Genomic DNA, 18,152 nt, shown 5'->3' on the forward strand with positions numbered 1-18,152 from the left:
TGACAAATGTATAAGCAGTGGAGGCAGCACCGAAATCAATATATCAAACATTTCCATCACGCCAGGGAGGTCCCCCACCCCAGCCTCTGGCAACCGCTGAGCTGTTTTCTGTGCCTATAGAACTACTTTTTCCGAAGAGTTCATATAAAAGGAATAATGCTGTAGCCTGTCCCGTCTGGGTGCAGTTGCTCAGCATAAGGCACCTGAGCCTCATCCCTATGAGTGTTAGCTGGATTTGTTAGTTCCTTTCCATTGAATGCATTTCATTACATGGATGTACCGCAGTTTATTTTCCATGCAATAGCTGATGGACGTTTGGGATGTCCTCAGCATTTTGTCATCATGAATGAGGCTGCTAAGAACATTTGCATACAGGTGTTCATGTGGACACGTTGTCTTTTATCTTTTGGGTAAATACCTAGAAATTGAATATCAGGGTCCTATGATTACCGTATGTTTAACTCTACAAGTTAGCCGATGTTTTCCAAAGTGACTGTTCATTTTTCATCCCCAGCAGCAGTGGGAGTTCCAGTGGCTCCGTCTCTATCCCATGCCAACATTTGGTACTGTCAATCTTTTTATTTTTTCTTTAATTTTGACCACTTGGGTGGGTGTATCCCATAATTTTAATTTGCATTTCCCTGATGACTGATGATGTTGCACATCTTCCCGTGTGCTTATCGGCCCCTGTATCTTCTTCAGTAGAATGTCTGCCACGTAGAGAAGGAGCTCTCAGCAAATGCTATGTTGATTGCCATCGTCATTCAAAGGAGCAAAGCACCCATGCAGCGTGACCACATTCCCATTGCTCTGCGTGGGCTTGCTGTTAGTCGGGAGTCTGTGAATGGGCGTAACGGGAATGTGAAGGATGGGGTAAATTAAGAGTTTACAGCAATCCCCAGTACATGGCAAGCACTTAATAAATGCCCAGTGTGGTGATGACGAGTATTATTACGAAGCCCTGGGTGACTTGCTCCTGTCAATCCCATTCTCCGCCTCAGCACCCTGGGTTTTCTCTGTGAGTGGTTGGCACCATTCCCAAGGCCCTTCTGTACTAACACCCCCTGATTCTCATGAGCTGTTCTCTGTTTCCTGACACACGTCTCTCAGGTCCCTTCCTCCACCCAGAGGAGCCCCTGACAGCCATGCAGCCCCAGGACCCTCATCACACATGCAACACCACATGATGGCCTAGGGCCAGGTCGTTGGTCACCAGTAAGAGGGACCATAAGAAACAGGAAGGAGTATGATGAATAGGTGGATGGTAGATGACACCAGACAGGACCAACAGACCCTGGGAGTCTGGGGAAAGTGGTGTGGCCTTCCAGGGACACTGCTCATGCCCCACAGTAGCTCAGCATGCTCTCCCCCCACTACCCCCTCCCTGTCCCAGCCCTCTCCCTAGCTCAGTACCATAGGTGGACTGCCAGGCCTCCATGAGCCCCACTCTCACCCCAAATGACCTCTGGAGGAGAACCACTCCTCCTGGGGAAGGGAGTGGGGACGGAATTGGAGTAGTGGGAAGGCACAGGTCTGGGGCTGGAACCAGGATGCCATGGGGAGTGAGGATGAGGTGGTGAGAGGACAGCCCAGCAGGCCCAGGGCCCGCATACCAGGGCCATGGCTGGGGAAGCTTCTAGGGCTTAGGGGCTGCAGCCTGGGGGTTCTGGAGGCCAGAGCAGGGAGGACAGGAGGCACTGAGGGGCAGGGGGTGTGGGAGGGGAAGCTCTACCACCCCCACACTCCCCCCCACCGCATCACCCTAGTCCTTCACTTCCACTAGGCAAGCTCTTCATGCTCACTGTCACCTCAGATGTGGGCAGCCCCACTCAGCCTCCCCAGCCACCCGCCTCCCCCAAGACTATGCTGGCACCCTGGCCGGCTCGTGCCCTCCTCTCCCCAGGGTGAGTCACCACCTCAGAGCTCTCTCACCACGTGCCTGCTATCAGACCCCAGCCACATGACCCTCCGAGCTAATTTCTCTGCTCCAAGTCCCAGCTGAAGACCACTCAACCCCAAGGATAGCCTCACCATGAAGCCCTGTGCCAGCTTTACCTGGGATGCAGCCAAGCCACCCTCTCCTTCTCCTGCGGAGACCACCCTGTTTGCAGGATAAATCAAAGCTGAGCAGTGGCCCAGGCCCAGCCAGCAGGGCCGATGCCAGTGATACATGCCAGGAGTGAGTGGCAGTAGGCCTCAGAGCCAAAGGGGTCCCCTTCCTCACTCGCTCCCACAGAATGATGTCAGCCTACACAGAGGACCAGCTGGGGAAACAGTGGCATCTGTCCATTCTTCCTTTAGCAAACATGTACTGTGTGCATCTGGCAGCTTTTGGAGTTCTAAAAATGAGCAAAAGTAGATAAGACCCCTGCCCTGGTGTAACTCAAAATCAAGCTGGCAAGACAGATGTTAACCTCAAAATCCACCAACAGGGACTGTTCATAGTCACAAAGCTGGGTGTTGGGGGTTGGCGGAGTACCAAATGCAATGAGCAGGAATGTCCAGGCGGTGGAGTCAGGGGAGACCCCATTTTTGTCTTCCTGAGATGGGTGCTTCCAGGCAGAGGAAAGAGCAAATCTAAAGGTCTTGACCTTGATGTAGACAGAGTGGGGCCCATTCCAGAAGGGAAGACGGCCCCCCTGGCTGGACCCAGAGAGTGAGAGGGAGTCCCTCCTAGGAAAGGATCAGATGTGAGCCAAGGGCACCACAGGGCTGTTGACGAGGTTTACCGCCTGTACTTTGTGTTTTGGGGGGAAGAGCATGATTGCTAAATAGGTTGTACTTTAGTAAGACTCTGCCTCCTGCTCTGAGGACAAAGTTTGTGGAGGGGCAAAAATGAATGGGGCAAATAGGTCAGGGGGCCTTTGTCAGGAGAGATGATGGGGACTTGACCCAGGAAGGGGACTGTGGAAAGTGAGAAACTTGATAGCTATTTAGGATGCAAAATTGGAAGACAAAGCACCCAAGAGTGGGTGAGGAGGCCTCTGGGTAGGACAGTAGGGAAGGTGCCACAAGGGACTTCCTCGGGTCCCCTCCTGGGCTGGCCCTCAGGCCTCCCCCATCTGCCACAATGAGCACTTGGCAAGTAGGATGGATGATTCTTTGGGGGCTTCTTGTATTTAAGAATTAAGTATAGGCCCTATCTTCCCTCCTCCTGTCCTATGTCTATCATAAGTAGCATGAGCTCAAAAAGACCTGCTGGAGGCAGGCACACATCGCCAGTGACGGGAACACTTCTGCATCTCTGGTCACTGTGAATGCACCTGTACGAACTGCGCCACCCCACCCCCACCCCGGTGCATGAACTGCCCCAGAGCACAGAGCACAAAGGTGGCCTCAGGCTGCTTCCAATTTTTTCTATTAACCAATTAAGAACTTACATGACATACTCCCTCTTGAGGGAACTTTGCCTTCAGCTTGAATTATTTGAAAAACAAGATAGGATTTGGGGTCCACTGCCACATCGCTGTTGAGGACACTCGGACATGAGGTCCACTGCCACATCACTGTTGAGGACACTCGGACACCTCACAGGGTCCAGGACAGGCTACCAAAGACAGTACCAATCCTCTAAGTCAAGGGGAGCCTGGTGGGAGCCCCTACTTGACTCCTCTTTAGGTGATGGTCCTGTGGATAAGTAACCACAGGCCTCAACCAAGAGCACAAAATCCCAGCAAGGCCGAGCGTCTAGAACTCCCGACAGCAGCTCCACGGCAGGCTGAAGTCAGCCCCCCCCCAGTAAACACAGGCAGGACCTTCCTGGAAACCTCAGCCACCGCCCCCGCCCCCAGACTCCTGTTTTCCTTGGGGTAATTTCATTTTCGAAGGCTGTGGTCCAAGGCCTTCATCGTGGGTCTCCCACTCCACCCCAACAGATCTCCTTCCCTTCCCATCTCAAGAAGGAGCAGCTGGATGTGGTCTTCTCTTCCTGAAGCCTGGGCCTCTCTGTAAATTGCTGCATTTCCTCCGGGGGCCAGCTTTGCATACTGGGGATCTCAGGAAGGGGAAGACCTGGATCTAGTCTGAAAACAGTTAACTAACTCTGTAAGTGTCGGAAGAGCCCCACTCACCCTACATTTGAATAGTGAGAAATCCAGTCAAGTGGCCTTCACTGGACTCTAGGCATTTTCCTTTAAACTCTACCTGTCCCTGCCACCTGTGGACACAGTAAGGGGGCCATCCTGGGCAGTTAATCTTCCCTGCAGGCCCCAGAACCTTGAGGAGGCTTATTTACAGAGCAGACCTCCAACACTGCCCCATCCCAACCTCAGCACATGCTGTGGTCTAAGTGCTTTTCATGCAGGGAAAAGAAAAGTTTCCAGGTGGAAATCTTCCAAATGTGTCTTCCCCAATCACCTTGTCACCAGACTGTTCTAAGCAAAAACTTTCTCATAAATTATCTTTGCCTTTGGCCGTTCACACACAAAGGTCACATAGCTGTCTGCCTCTGATATCACACACGTAGCTGGGGAAATGGTTTCAGAGGTTCCCACAGCTGGAATCTCCAGAGGAATTCTGACCAAGAAAGGGGAGATGAGGTCATGATGAAAAGGGAAAGAAGGAAAGAGAAAGCAGGCAAGACCCAGGGAGCTAGACAAGGAGAGGGAACTCTTTCTCTAGATCATCTAGAAACCTTCCCCCTTCCGTCTCTACCCTGCAGCTTCCTCAGCCCTGCCCCCCACCATCCCATCCACACAAACGAACAATAAAAACCGTTAACGATAATACACCAGTGTGAATGAGCACACGCGGCACCCAAATCTTGGTTTCTAAATACCATTCTCTGTTAAAAGAAAACAGGACTCCTTGGTGAAGTGGCTGATTCATTGCCAGAGCACAGAAAATACAAGGTGAGCCCGGAGCATGTAGTGCCAGAAGGTAAGAAAGTGCTCGAAGATGGGCAAGATGCCAAGAGACATGGAAGTTTGGAAGGAATGATGGAGTCTAGTGGATGGAAACTAGTGGGTACAAGTATCTCTCATGGTTCCTTTTTTAATTGCAAAGAGAAAACAGCAGTTGTACCCAGGGGGAGTTTGGTGCACATCACCTAAACCAAGTGACCAGAGACAGCATGTCTAACAAATGGGAAAAGGAACATTGGGAACCTCCCCATGTGATACTCTGAGGATGACACAGTGTCACCCTTTGTGGCGATCTTGCCAAAAATGCATAACCTGAAACTAATAATGAGGAAACAGCAGAACAGAATTTGAGCAATATCATTCCACAAAATAACTGGCCTGAACTCTTCAAATATGTCAAATTCAAAAAACACAAAGAAAGGCTGAGGAATTTACCCACATTAGCATGACAACTAAATGCAGTGGGTGACCCTGGAACAGGAGAAAAAAAAAACGACATAAAGGAGATGTGATTGAGGCAACTGATAAAATTTGAATATAGGCTATGGACTATATGTTGGCAAATAGAATTTAAATTTTAAAAATAAATAATTCCTTTAAAAGACTATGGACTAGTAACAGTATTATATCAATATTAAATTCTCCACTTTTGATAACTGTATTGTGGTTTTATAAAATAATATTCTTGCTTCTTCTCCGAGAGAACACCAAATGGTGGATGATGCCGGTGCTGCGGTGGGCCCCAGAATGGGAGGCCGCGGCGGCATCTGGGGCCGGAGCAGTGGCCGTGGTCGGGGCCCGGGCCGGGGCCAAGGCCGCGGAGCTCGCGGAGGCAAGGCGGAGGACAAGGAGTGGATCCCCGTCACCAAGCTGGGCCGCCTAGCCAAGGACATGAAGATCAAGTCCCTGGAGATCTATCTCTTTTCTCTGCCCATCAAGGAATCTGAGATCACTGACTTCTTGGGGGCATCCCTCAAGGATGAGGTTTTAAAAATCATGCCTGTGGAAAAGCACACCCGTGCTGGCCCGCAGACCAGGTTCAGGGCATTTGTTGCCATGGGAGATTACAACAGACACGTGGGTCTGGGCATCAAGGGCTCCAAGGAGGTAGCCACTGCCATCCGTGGGCCATCATCCTGGCCAAGCTTTCCGTGCAGCAAGGCTACTGGGGGAACAAGATCCTCAAGCCTCACACTGTCCTATGCAAGGTGACTGGCCCCACACTGTCCCATGCAAGGTGACTGGCCACTGTGGTTCTGTACTGGTGCATCTCATCCCTGCCCCCAAAGGCACTGGCATTGTCTCAGCCCCTGTGCCCAAGAAGCTACTGATGATGGCTGGTATTGACGACTGCTACACTTCGGCCAGGGGCTGCACTGGCACCCTGGGGAACTTTGCCAAGGCTACTTGTGGTGCGATCTCTAAGACCTACAGCTATCTCACCCCTGATCTCTGGAAAGAGACTGTGTTCACCAAGTCTCCCTATTAGGAATTCACTGACCATCTTGTAAAGACCCACACTAGAGTCTCCATGCAGAGGACCCAGGTCCAGCTGTGGCTACCACATAGTTTTATACAAGAAAAATAAAAGTGAATTAAAGCTTAAAAAAAAAAGAATATTCTTGTCTTTATCAATACACATTGAACTATTTAGGGATAAAAAGACATTGTGTCCTCAACTTACTCTTAATTGATTCGGGAAAAAATGTGCATGTGTATGTGTGTATATATGATGTATAGTATATATACATTATTGAATGTAGAATATATTATATGCACACAGATGCACAGAGAGAATTATAAAGTAGATGAGCAAAATGTAAATAATTGGTGAGTCTCCATAAAGGATGTATTGGAATTGCTTGCAACTTTTCTGTAAATTTGAAATTATACTACAATGAGATTTACCTAAATCACAATGGGCAGCAATCATGCCGCTTACGGTGTGCTGGGCACTGTTTAAATACTTTACATGTGTCAACTCGATACTTAAAATAGTCCTACAAGATATATGGTCATCTTCATCTTACAGATGAGGAAACAAGGCACAGAGCTGTTTTGCGACCTGCCTGAGCCCCCTACCTAGTAAGACGGCAGAGCGGGGACCCAGTGTTGGGCCCTTCCACTGGGCTCCATAGTCCATGCTTGGCCAGTGTGCTCTGTGGCCCATGGACAGGCATGCACATGGAGGACAAGCACGCTTTACACACACACACACACACACACACACACACACACAGATGGGCTGCCTGGTGCCAAAACGTCACAGCCTGAGGACCAAAATAATCTTCAGGTGTGAACTGGAAAGAACGCCTTTGAGAAAGTAGAAGGGAGTTTAGTGCCTTGGGTTTGGGGGCCTGCATGAAGACCCTCCTCCCCAGAAGCCCTATTGGCCTTCTCTTACCCTCTCCAAGCCCCAAGCCCTGCATCTCTTCTTCCCCCAGCCCCAATGCCCACAAATGTAGAAACTAGGTGTTTCTGGCCTTGGCCTTCTGGACACTGGCTGGGGCCTTGATGGAGAGACGGGGGCCCAGCTACAGCAGCAGACCCGAAGCCAAGGTTGAGGGAAGACAAGTGAAAGCTGATGGCCACAGGGACCGGGGGAGACGGGACGAGAAGAGGACCGGCCTTGAGGCACACCCTGCGAGAAGCAGGGGTTGCCGGGCCCCAGCACCACAGTCACGACAGGCGTGGGCTTGTCTGGGGGTGGCCGTCCTCCTTGGCACTTGGCCAGAAAGGACTGAGGGTGGTCTGTCCCCTGCCTCCTCCCAAGGAAGCAGGCCTCGTGGGCAGGGACAGAGTCGTAGGGCCCAAGCTGGGCCGAGTGTCAGGAGGAGGCCAGTCTGGCAGGGAAGTAGTGGTGGGGGAGGAAGATGCTGACGTCTGACTTCAGAAGTGGAGTGGACCCCCGCCCTGCCCTCCCTGCTGAAGGGCCTGTCACAAGGCGGCCATGGCTCACACCTGCTTATCGGGGCTGGGGTGTGGAGAGGGTGTCAGGGACGGGAGATAGGGCTGGGCCCAGGCTGTCCACACCAGCCCGCCCTGCCCCCCCCTTCACACCTCCTCAGAGGCCCCTCAGCCCACTTCTCCCCCGCAGCTTCCAGCCTCCCCGAGCCCGTCTCCAGCGAGCCAGCCCTGCAGGCCGCCTTTCTCGAAGGAGTCCGCGGCCCTGGGCAGTGAAAGGACAGCAGCCCGGGAGGGACCCGGGAGCCTGCGCAGCCCCTCCGTCACTCTGCCTAGGGAAGCCAGGGCCGAGGAGATGGCGCTCACCTAAGATCATGTTGCACGCACGTGCTGGAGTCAGAGCCGGGCTCTGGGCCGAGACCCAAGCACAGGTGTGAGCCTCATCCCGGGGACCAGGGAGGCAGGGGCCCAGAGCACAGTGACAGGGACTGAGAGGCACATCCGTCATGAGGAGCAAGCGCCATGCTCTTCCAGCTTTGGCCTCCTGTAGGGAGAGGGAGCGGGCACACGTGGCGCTGCCCCGGGCCCCACTGGCTGTCTGAACGGCAAGGGATGGGAGGGATGACAGGCTGCCTCTGAGGCGGTGGGCAGAGAGGGGCAGAGCACAGATGGGGCACCGAGCCCGTGAGGCGGGAGGCCAGCGGGGGAGGCAGGGGCCCCACATGGGTGGCAGTAGGAGAGGAAAATATCTGTTCTGCATAGTGCCTCAGACCAGCCAGGGAAGCTCAGGGACGCCAAAGCCACTGCCTGCCACCGTCCCCTCACTTGTCACCTTGGAGATCATCTGGGCCTGGTGTGACCAGAGGAATGGGAGCTAAGAGAGGGAAGGAGGGATTGGTGGTGATTCCAAGATCCTGGTTTGGGGGAGGGGAAAGGGCGGGATTCCACACCTGTACACAGCTGGAAGACCTAATTTTAGCTCTGCTTCCCCAGGACCAAGTACACAAAAGCCACTGCTGCAACTCTGACGGCCACCTCCTTGCTCCCGTCTTCCCAGCAGGCCCCGCTGCCTCAGACCGGACACCAGGCCCCGCAGAGCCTGCTAAGGATGCTGTGGGGAAGGCGCCCCGGGAACCCCAGTTCCGCCGGAAGCAGTGCTCAGCATGTGGGTGCTATCCTGACACAGGACCCTGCTCTGCTCTACTCACATCAGCCGGTCCACAAGCACAGAACCAGGCCCTGGTAGGAAACCAGTGCTCGCGCCTTCCTGCCTCTTCCGAGCCACCTTCCCACCTTCCCCATAGCTGTCTTAGGGTCCTCATCTGGTCTAACTGGTCCTGCTGGGGGGCTGACTGACCCGCAGCCACGTCCTAGTGTCCACCTTTCCCAGGTCCCTGACAGAGACAATGAGCAGTGGGACTTGAGCAGGATCAGCTCAATTTTTCTGACTTGTTGGTAACTCCAAAGCATTTTTTGAGCATGGGCTATCTCCAGAACCCCTCTGGAGGCCCCAGAAAGGAACCAACTCCATTATTTGTCTGTTTCTAGGAAGTTAGTGCAGACTCACAGGACTGAGTGAATGCATGAATGACTGAATTACAGAGCAAATTAAAATAGCTCCAACAGCCTTGGGGGCCTGAGGGGAAATGTTAGATGGAGAGCCAGAAAACTTTCCTAAGTCATACGTTCCTGGAGCTTGTTTCCTCGCTTGTGAAATGGGGTGAAGAGTAGCTATTTGAATGGTGGATTGCAAAGCAGTGACACATCCAAAGGTTGGCAGCAGCACATTTCGAAGTCTTAGAACTGGGGAGAGACAGAATCGCTTCCACCTGGTCCAGAGCCTAACACCGTAGTAGGATCAGGCCCCGTCCTTCACCTGCTCAGGATACGAGGGCCTTCATCAGGTACTGTCTTGGTCAGTTCAAGCTGCTATAACAAATACCACAGACTGGGTGGTATATAAACAACAGAAATGTATTTCTCACAGTTCTGGAGGCTGAGGAGTCCAAGATCAGGGTGCTGGCAGATGCAGTGCCCGATAAGAGCTCGCTCTCTGGCTGGGCCAACCATGCTGCAGTGTCCTCAGCTGACAGAGTGGCAAAGGAGCTCTCCAGGGTCTCTTTCAAGGGGCACAAATCCCATTCATGAGGGTGGAGCCATTTCCCTGCCAAAGGCTCCAACTCTTCACACCTTTGAGGGAAGGGATTAGATTTCAAGGTATGGGTTTTGGGGGGACATAAATGTTGTCTTTGCCAGTAACCGGAATCCATAGTAACTGGCTACCATCTATTGAGGGTTTGCCCAGGGACATGTGAGCTTACTTAATTCTCAAACGATCCTGCCAGTCCTCCTCAAACTGTTCCCAGATGAGGAGCCTGATTTTAGGAAGTTGAATAAGGTCAGTTGCAGGAGGCTGCCCGGTTGGTAGGTGAGAAGATGGGGATGGGGACCCAAGTGCACCTCCCTACATACAGCCGTGCTGTGTGCACCCAGAGGTACAGTAGGCACTCTTACTGTCCCGGAGTGACTCACAAGCAAATTGTGACAGAGACTTATTTTTGCATTGTGCAATCAATTCAGTGTTGTTTCCCTTTTTAAAAAGAACTAGAAAAGAATTGAACTTAGAAAGTATCAGAGCACATTATTATCACATGAATCTTGCTGGGTGAGTATATGGAGCAGGTTGCCATATAAAATGAATTTTTAACCAAAGGGATCTTCTGTGACTCTGTCTCATTCAATGTTTCCAACAGACAGGTTGAAGGCTTGTTTATCCAATCTTGCAATCTCAAAACTGGGAGGCAGAGCTAACAATGTCAGATAGCCAAATCAGGATCATTAAGAACGTGAACTCACTTAAGATGGATAGAAACTATAATAAAATGAAATCTTAACAGTAGGGTATACACAGAACTCCACATTTGTGTTCCAAAAATTGACTGTGTGAGTGCATGATGGGAAAGTGACTTGACAGTAGACCATGTGAAAACGACCTGGAGCAGTCAGCTGGACCAAGTTCCACATGGACCAGCAGCACAGTGAGAAAAGTGAAGTGTCCCTATTAAGGGAGCACTCAATTCAGCACCGCTATCACTGCATCTGATGTTTCCCCAGATGCGCTGCCACACCATAAGGCCACGTAACATCATGATGGCAGCAGGTCTGAAATCCATAAATGCCTGAGTGTTGAGATGCCCTGATGTCCTTACAAGCGTCCTATTTCTAAAGGACTATCAGGTGAAAGCAGATGCCAGCCAGCTGTGTAGCCTGGGATGGCCATTAGAGCCTGTCACTGATGAGTGAGTTAGAAGGAAAGTTTCAGCTTAATGTTACAAAGCCTAATAAGGGAAATCAGGTACCTGGTGGCCCAAAGTGATGGAAGAAGTTCTCTTTTGATATTCATGAGCTCAAAGCCCACCTTTCCAGGAGACTCCTGTCTAGGGAACGTGTGTATTGGCATAGAGTGGCAGCAAAGTGGGGCATGGTCCAGCTCACAACCCTGGAGGCTCATTAAACATGTTGCTTGTTTAAAAAATATAGATTCCAGTTGCATATCTGACCTACTGAGTCAAAATCTTCAAGGGTAGGGTTGAAGAATCTGTATTTTTTAGCCTACCAGGCAGTCTGTTCTAGATTAACAGACTAGACATAACAAGATACAAGCCACAAACCTTAGCTGAGACCTAGATATTAAAAAAAGGTGTAAGTTTTGGGGCGGGGGGGGGGATCCTAGGCAAATGTTAAGACTGAATTCTTGATAATTTTCTTAGATGTGATAACAGTATTCTGGAAATATAGGGGAATGTCTTTTATTTTTAGGTGATGATACAGGCCTAAGTATTAAAGAATGAAGTGTCATATCTACAGCTTTTTTAAAAAAAAACCAATGAATTACTTTTAAATGGTTCAAGAAAAGAGAAAGCAAATGGGACAAAATATTGAGGGGAGAGGGCATTTTTTACTCTTTCAACTTGTCAAAAGGATATTTTTCAAAATAAAATTAGAGGGGGAAATTAAGGTACCTAGGCCCCTGTGGTGAGCTGAACACGAGGCCCACTGGACAAGACAGCTTCTGCTGTTCCATCTGGCCTCAGAGCCGGAGCCTGACAGCACCCGTTGTGGCTTACACAGCAAGAGGTTTTGTGTTGGACAGTGTCAAAGCAGACTCTTGAGTCTTGTGGTGTGGCATTAGGCCACAGTGACCCCTAGAGGTGCTCTACACTCAGGGGCAGATAAGCCCCTAGACCGGAATGGCACGTTCAGAAACACTAAAAGACAAGTCCATCCACCACATCCCCACTGCACACCCCCAAAGGGTCCACATCAAGGTTTGGCTCATGCACATGGCCCTAGTGACCTGCAGGTGGGTCCTGGAAATGAGGCTGGACTGGAAAAGGCAGCACAGGGTCCCCTGATGGATAATCTCCATGAATGACATCCAGGAGGGCAGGCCAGATTGAGAGGCAGGGCGTGGAGGCAGGCAGGAGTAGGAGTTCCACACCAGATGTGAGAACCCCCTGACCAGTTCTGGCAGAATGAACTGAAGGATCAAGGAGGAAGATGGAGTGTGCTCAGAAGACCTAAGGGCACACAGGGTGCAGCTGTGAAGGGACTTGGCAGGGACAGTTTCAGGGACGGGCTACCGATGTGACAATAATGTCTTCACAGAGATGAGGCAGGGCCATTCCAAGAATGGGGCTGCTCCAGGCTGAGCCCAGCCCTGCAGGCTAGGGTGCTCCTTCAAGATCACACTATGTCTCCCCTCTGGGTGCTTCAGAGGCACAACGGAGCGGCAGAGGTTTTTAGTTATTTAAAGGTCAAGGTGCAAAGCAGCAATGCTAGCCTATAGTAAGGGGCTGGCACACAAGTCCTACTTTGCCGCATGTAACATTGGTCAAATATTCTCAATCCAGAGACCAAAGAGAGCCTGGATTCTCAAAGATGTCACTGGGGGTGAGATCAGGGAATGCCCCTCACCTACAGATAGAGCTTCTGGCAGCAGAGCCCATAAAGATGGCTGCAGACTTCTCAGTCAAGATCCTCCCTGAGCATCACCAGACAGGAGGGGGAGTCCTAGGCCTGGCCTGAGAATTTGGCTGACCCCAAGGAGGGACCATCTGGAGGCTGACTGGTTCAGGTGGGTAATGAGGAGCTTATTCAATCAGGGGACAGACCTGGTGCTGGGGAGTGGCCCGGGGTTCTCCTGCATCCGAGAGCAAATATCAGCAGCCCTACCGGGGTAGGCTGAAGTGATTTGATCCTGGGGAAAATTCTAAGCTCTGCTGAGTATTTACATTTCAGTTTGTTCTGGAGGGACTCTTAACGGAATCTTAACAGAAGTGTTCAGACAAGTCAAGCATCACTCCTTGTACACCAATACAACTCCTCCATGTGAAAATGAAGATTGGGAGACTGCGTTTTTTTGTTGTTGTTATTGCTGTTGTGTTTTTGTTTTATTACAAGCATGGATTTCTATTTTTCACAATGACCAAGTAGCACTTTTCATACTAAAAACCTAAAGCACTTCAATTTATTGACCTAAAAATCAAGATCCTCCACCATCTAGGCGGAGGGACAGGAGTGAGAGGAGCGTGGCAAGGCCAAGGCTGAAGGAAATTCAGGCCAGAACTGGGCACAGAGCTAGAAGTGGGGGAAGGAGTTGGGGGCTCACCTCTGGAGATACAGGACTTCTCCCACAGAGCTGCCCCCTCAGGCTCTGGGACAACACTACACCAGAAGGTCCCATCATCACCCCTCCCACAAGGAGAGAGCCCAACATATTTTTTGGTCACAGTGACATTTTGGCTCTTTATCCCTGAGAAGGACTGGCATAAGCTAATGGCGATCGGTGTGATAAAACAGACTGGTATTAATCAGGCTGTGTTCTCACCCCCCAACTTTTCTTTTTTTATCCAAATAAAGGAGAACAAGGTCAAACATTATCATCTTACCTTTATATTAAAGCCTTGGCATTTGTTACAAACACATGAAACACCATAAAAACTGTTCTTGTAATACCACTCGAAAAGACAGCAGAGCTAGGGTACATTTAGACAAGCTCCTGGGCCCTATTTTAAGGTATTTCACTGCCTATACTTATGGTAGGCCGGGGAAAGGATTCCATGTAAACCCAAATGCAGAGACATGGCTCAGAAAAAAAGTCGCTGCTTCCCCTAAAAATAGTGAGAATTGTCTTTGAGTATTTGGCTCAAAGCACTGCCTGCCCCATACTACCCAGGGAAGCAAATCATGAGCTCCTGGATCTGTGGGCACAGACTTTTAGGTCCCTTAATCTTTGGACAAATTGCTCACCTTAAAAAGCAAAGAATATATCAACTTGGCACCATCTGGTCACTAAAAGAGCTGCATTCCTGGAGGCAAGTAGGGGCTCTGATAAACCCCACAAAGCAAGGCCCTCTAACTTTCAAACACCTGTGATTGTTTCTTCCCAAAGAGCTGAGGGCTCAAGTCAGAGGACATTCAGGACCTTTTAGCTCGATGGCAGACAAGAAACCAGACCCCTCTTAGCAAACGGGTCCAGGATCACCGATTCCCACGTGAATACAGTTCTGAGTCAAAAGCCTCTGTGTCAGGATTATTTCAATCTATTTCATGTTGTCTTTCTTCTCAGCCCCACATGCCTCTTACTTCTGGGATTACTTCTTTGGAAAGGTGAACCCTGGACAAAATACATAAGGTCCCCAAGGCTTAATTTCTTTACACGTAAAATGAGGGCAGTGGTATTTATGTCGGAGAATCGCTGTAAAGCAATGAGCTTGGTATAGTGAACACACTACGTGTGCAGAAAGTGTAGCTGAAGGCTTCTATAGGACAGAAATGGAGGACCAGCAGCTCTATGAGAGAAGGAGCAAGAAACAAATATGTAACACTATCATAAATGTTGACAGGACAGTACACAGAGGGTATCCAAATGCCACCTCAAAGACCAACTCAGGTCCTAGAGAAAGAAAACATTCAACACTGGCCTCCAGGAAAGATGAGCAAATACATCAAAGACCGTGCATGATTCGGAGGCATGAAAATAAAATGCTTTCCCGCGCTAACATCCAGACAGACACAAAGACCAGGTCATCTTGTGTCCAGAGTCCTGTGTGAACCCGACACAAGATCAGCACCCAATCCGCAGGTCCTACGGTTCCCTTAATAATCCATTCTTGCATCAAATAAAAAACTGACAAAACTTTTAGATCTTTCATCTTTTTGGGGCGAAATTTAGTCTTAAATTTAGGATTTCATCATTTCTTTTAAGCAAGCAAAGCTACTAAAATGCACTAGCCTGAAGAGGACACACCTGCTTCATTACAGATGCTGTCACATATCTTCTGAGAAAAAAAAAAAAACTAAGATGAGTTTCTCTCCAGGATTCCTGCCTGCTCCTTAGCTTGGAGTTCTTCTAGCTTCTTCTTATAGCGGCTCATGAAGGAATCATCCGGTTCAATCCCTGCATTCTTCAAATGTTCCATGATCTTTTCCAGCCTGAGTACTGATCGGGCTCCCTCAATCTTCCTTGTGCTCAGGTACAGAGTGAACTCCTGGAAATCCAGGAGCTTACAGGTGTCCACAGAGCAGATATTCCTGATACCACTAGTTCTATCCAAATGAGGAAAAAACACCAGTCCTGACAACTTTTCCAGATCCTGAAGGCTCACTTGGAATTCATTTAACTGGGGTTGGAAGCCAATGGCTTCATTGGGCACCACGAAGGCCCCTAGTGCCAGCGGTTCAGCAGACGTCGGGCTTCTGCGAGCCAGGATCACTTTATAAAGGTGCGAGGGGACTGCCACATTGTCCTCACCAATCACCTAAAAACAAAGCAACCATGTTAGCAAAGCTAACTCATGCTAGCAGTGTCCAAATTTTTCCTGAAAATATTTTCAAAACATTTCTGAAAAGGCATTTATAAGCTACCCCACCAATGAATTTAAATTCAAATGCCAAAGGTAATGATAAACCAAAATACAGATTCACAGAAAAGATGAGCATCCAACAGGTAGATTCTGATCATATTTTTAAAAATAATGCCACATCCTCTGCTGTTTGTAGGACAAAGGGCAAAGGAATGTCCTGGGTTTTTAATAGGCAAGAAATGCTGTCATTTTCTCTTCATCACATAGTCAGAACTTCTGGTGCTCTAAACATTCAAAGGTCAAAACTGCCAGCTTGGTAACTCCCAGCTCTAGAAATAAAAATATGGCCTTAGTTTATCAAATTCACTAGGGAGCTAAACAAATAGCTCTCAGAAAAGCAGCCAGACATACTACATTGGTATTACTAGCTCTGGTTTCGCCTAGACTGTAGCTCATTTTTTAAATTAAATTAAGCAAATGTAAATGCTGCTTGCTCAGACTTTTGCACACTCTTGGGCCTATTATCAAACACAAGGTTTCTGAATGTGTCCTCAAACCAAACATTTTGCAAAGGTATCCATACAACAAAGAAGCCAGGGTCAGTCCTGCAAACAACTTGATTGCCTGTGTAGGTCAGCTCTAATAATAAAATAACATTATCAAGGAACCTTTTCAAATTTTCTTCCAATTGGCTTAAAAGCCATATCTGTTTTCTGAAAAAGGAAAACTGAACATCCATTTCCTTAATGGTCTCCAATAAAATGATACTATTCAACTACAATATGTATGTGACTACCCCTCCCGGACCCTTCCTTGGTCCAAGTAGGCATTTGCTCTGGTCAAACCTGCCTGCCACAGGAGGCCCTGCTGGGAGCCCAGATAAGGCAGACGGATGAGAGCTACAAGGATTCTTTCCTGCTTTTCTCAAGTTCCTACCTACATGGCACATAGCCTAAGAATGCCATGGCTATCTGCTGTCTGGCATGCATGGAGGTTCCATTGCCAAGACAAACTGCAGACGGGGAAGCCCCATCTACAGGGTTGATTTCTGTAACTAGTCTCTAAAGTCAGTGAAAGTGGCTGGTAAGTGTTCACTTTAAAGTTCACAAAAATACACAATCTACAAGCACAAAACCCAACACCCCTACAACAAGTCATTTATGCAGCTGGGAAAATGAATGCACTCTTCAAGGCAAAAAACACTGAAGGTGAACTCTATGGAGGTTCACAATAGCCCACAGATCACCAACAGATGTTAATTCAACAATGCAACTCATAGGGGCGATGGCTGGCACTGCTGGAAACACACAAAGGAGCACACTTTACAGTGAATGTCCTGGTGTCTGTTCTCAAGAAGCTTCTTACTGAGAGGAGTCAATCCCCACTGCTTTCATGGGAGGTAGAATATAGAGTACAGACAGCACTAAGGAAGTGAGGGACCGGAACTGAGGGCACAGCTGCAGCTGAGCCATAGTTCACCAAGAGGCAGAAGTGTAACTGGGGATCAAGGGTTAGCTGGGGAGCCAACAGTAAAGCAAATCCCTGATGCCACCTGGTGGACACCTCCACCACTGCAGTACAGTCTCGGACTCCCAGTATGAGGAGCCTTCTAGACCATTCACTTGATTGTTTTCTCTCCTCCTGAACTCTGTCTACAAATAACGAATTTCAAGAATAATTAATTTGTCATGCCCACCTGCTGCCAACCAGGGCTTCTAGTAGGAGTCATTAAACTCCAGCCAAAAGTAAAGGAATTTGACATTTTAAAAAATGACTTCTAACAAAAAATCTTAGGTCTTCAAAAACTCACACAAGAGCTAGAGGACATCCATTACTGCTTTTAAGAACCCTCACGGGACACAACAATGCCTACTAAGAACCACAGGGTATGATTATCTCACCCACAACCTTCACATAATATTCCAACAAGGAGGAGCAAAATACTATCCCTAAAAATAAATAGAAAAATGAAAACTTAGCCACTATCTTCTCTGATTCAGTCTCCTTTGTTCTTAGGAAGTAAACATCTGTAACCTGTTTAAAATAGGAACCAGCGGGGATTCCTGGGTGGCTCAGCAGTTTAGCGCCTGCCTTCAGCCCAGGGCATAACCCTGGAGTCCCAGGATCGAGTCCCACATTGGGCTTCCTGCATGGAGCCTGCTTCACCCTCTGCTGGTGTGTCTGCCTCTCTCTCTCTCTCTCTCTCTCTCTCTCTCCCTCTGTGTCTCTCATGAATAAATAAATAAAATCTTTTAATAAATAAATAAATAGGAACCAGCAACATTTGGAAATTAAGAAAATCCACTGTTTTTTCCTTGAATTTAAGATTTAAAAAAGAAAACCTAATTCTAAAGCTATCTTTTTTGTAAACAACTCAACCTACATAATAAAATTCTCCTAGTTCTGGGAAAACTAGAAGTCTTTCATAAAACATTTCTAAAAACTGATAGGAACTGGAACCTCAGAGACCTGATCAAGTCCTGGCCTTGACACTACAGAGGAAATCCTCGCTGCTGTT

General features: G+C 48.9%; 1 protein-coding gene, 2 long non-coding RNA genes and 1 pseudogene across 4 annotated transcripts in view; 2 read left to right on the forward strand and 2 right to left on the reverse strand.

Annotated features, from left to right (window-relative positions):
- Positions 1-266: 266 nt before the first annotated feature.
- LOC140614249 (uncharacterized) lies at positions 267-8,366 on the reverse strand. Its single transcript, XR_012015155.1, has 2 exons — positions 8,133-8,366; positions 267-838 (listed from the first exon to the last, which is right to left on the reverse strand). It is a non-coding gene; the product is annotated as an uncharacterized lncRNA (long non-coding RNA).
- On the forward strand, positions 5,574-6,450 carry LOC140613734 (small ribosomal subunit protein uS5 pseudogene; annotated as a pseudogene).
- LOC140614248 (uncharacterized) lies at positions 7,974-10,362 on the forward strand. The gene is made up of 2 exons (XR_012015154.1): positions 7,974-8,197; positions 8,760-10,362. It is a non-coding gene; the product is annotated as an uncharacterized lncRNA (long non-coding RNA).
- A 3,336-nt stretch (positions 10,363-13,698) lies between these two features.
- EXOG (exo/endonuclease G) overlaps positions 13,699-18,152 on the reverse strand; it is a 28,603-nt gene continuing 24,149 nt past the window's right edge. For both annotated transcript variants that reach the window (XM_072793315.1, XM_072793314.1), the window contains one exon: positions 13,699-15,589. In XM_072793315.1, coding sequence (XP_072649416.1) covers positions 15,128-15,589 — 462 coding nt within the window. In that variant the 3' untranslated portion in view covers positions 13,699-15,127. The remainder of the gene's footprint in view (positions 15,590-18,152) is intronic.

This window comes from Canis lupus, chromosome 22 (assembly GCF_048164855.1).
Source record: "Canis lupus baileyi chromosome 22, mCanLup2.hap1, whole genome shotgun sequence".
In the NCBI taxonomy this organism is placed as follows: Eukaryota; Metazoa; Chordata; class Mammalia; order Carnivora; family Canidae; genus Canis; species Canis lupus.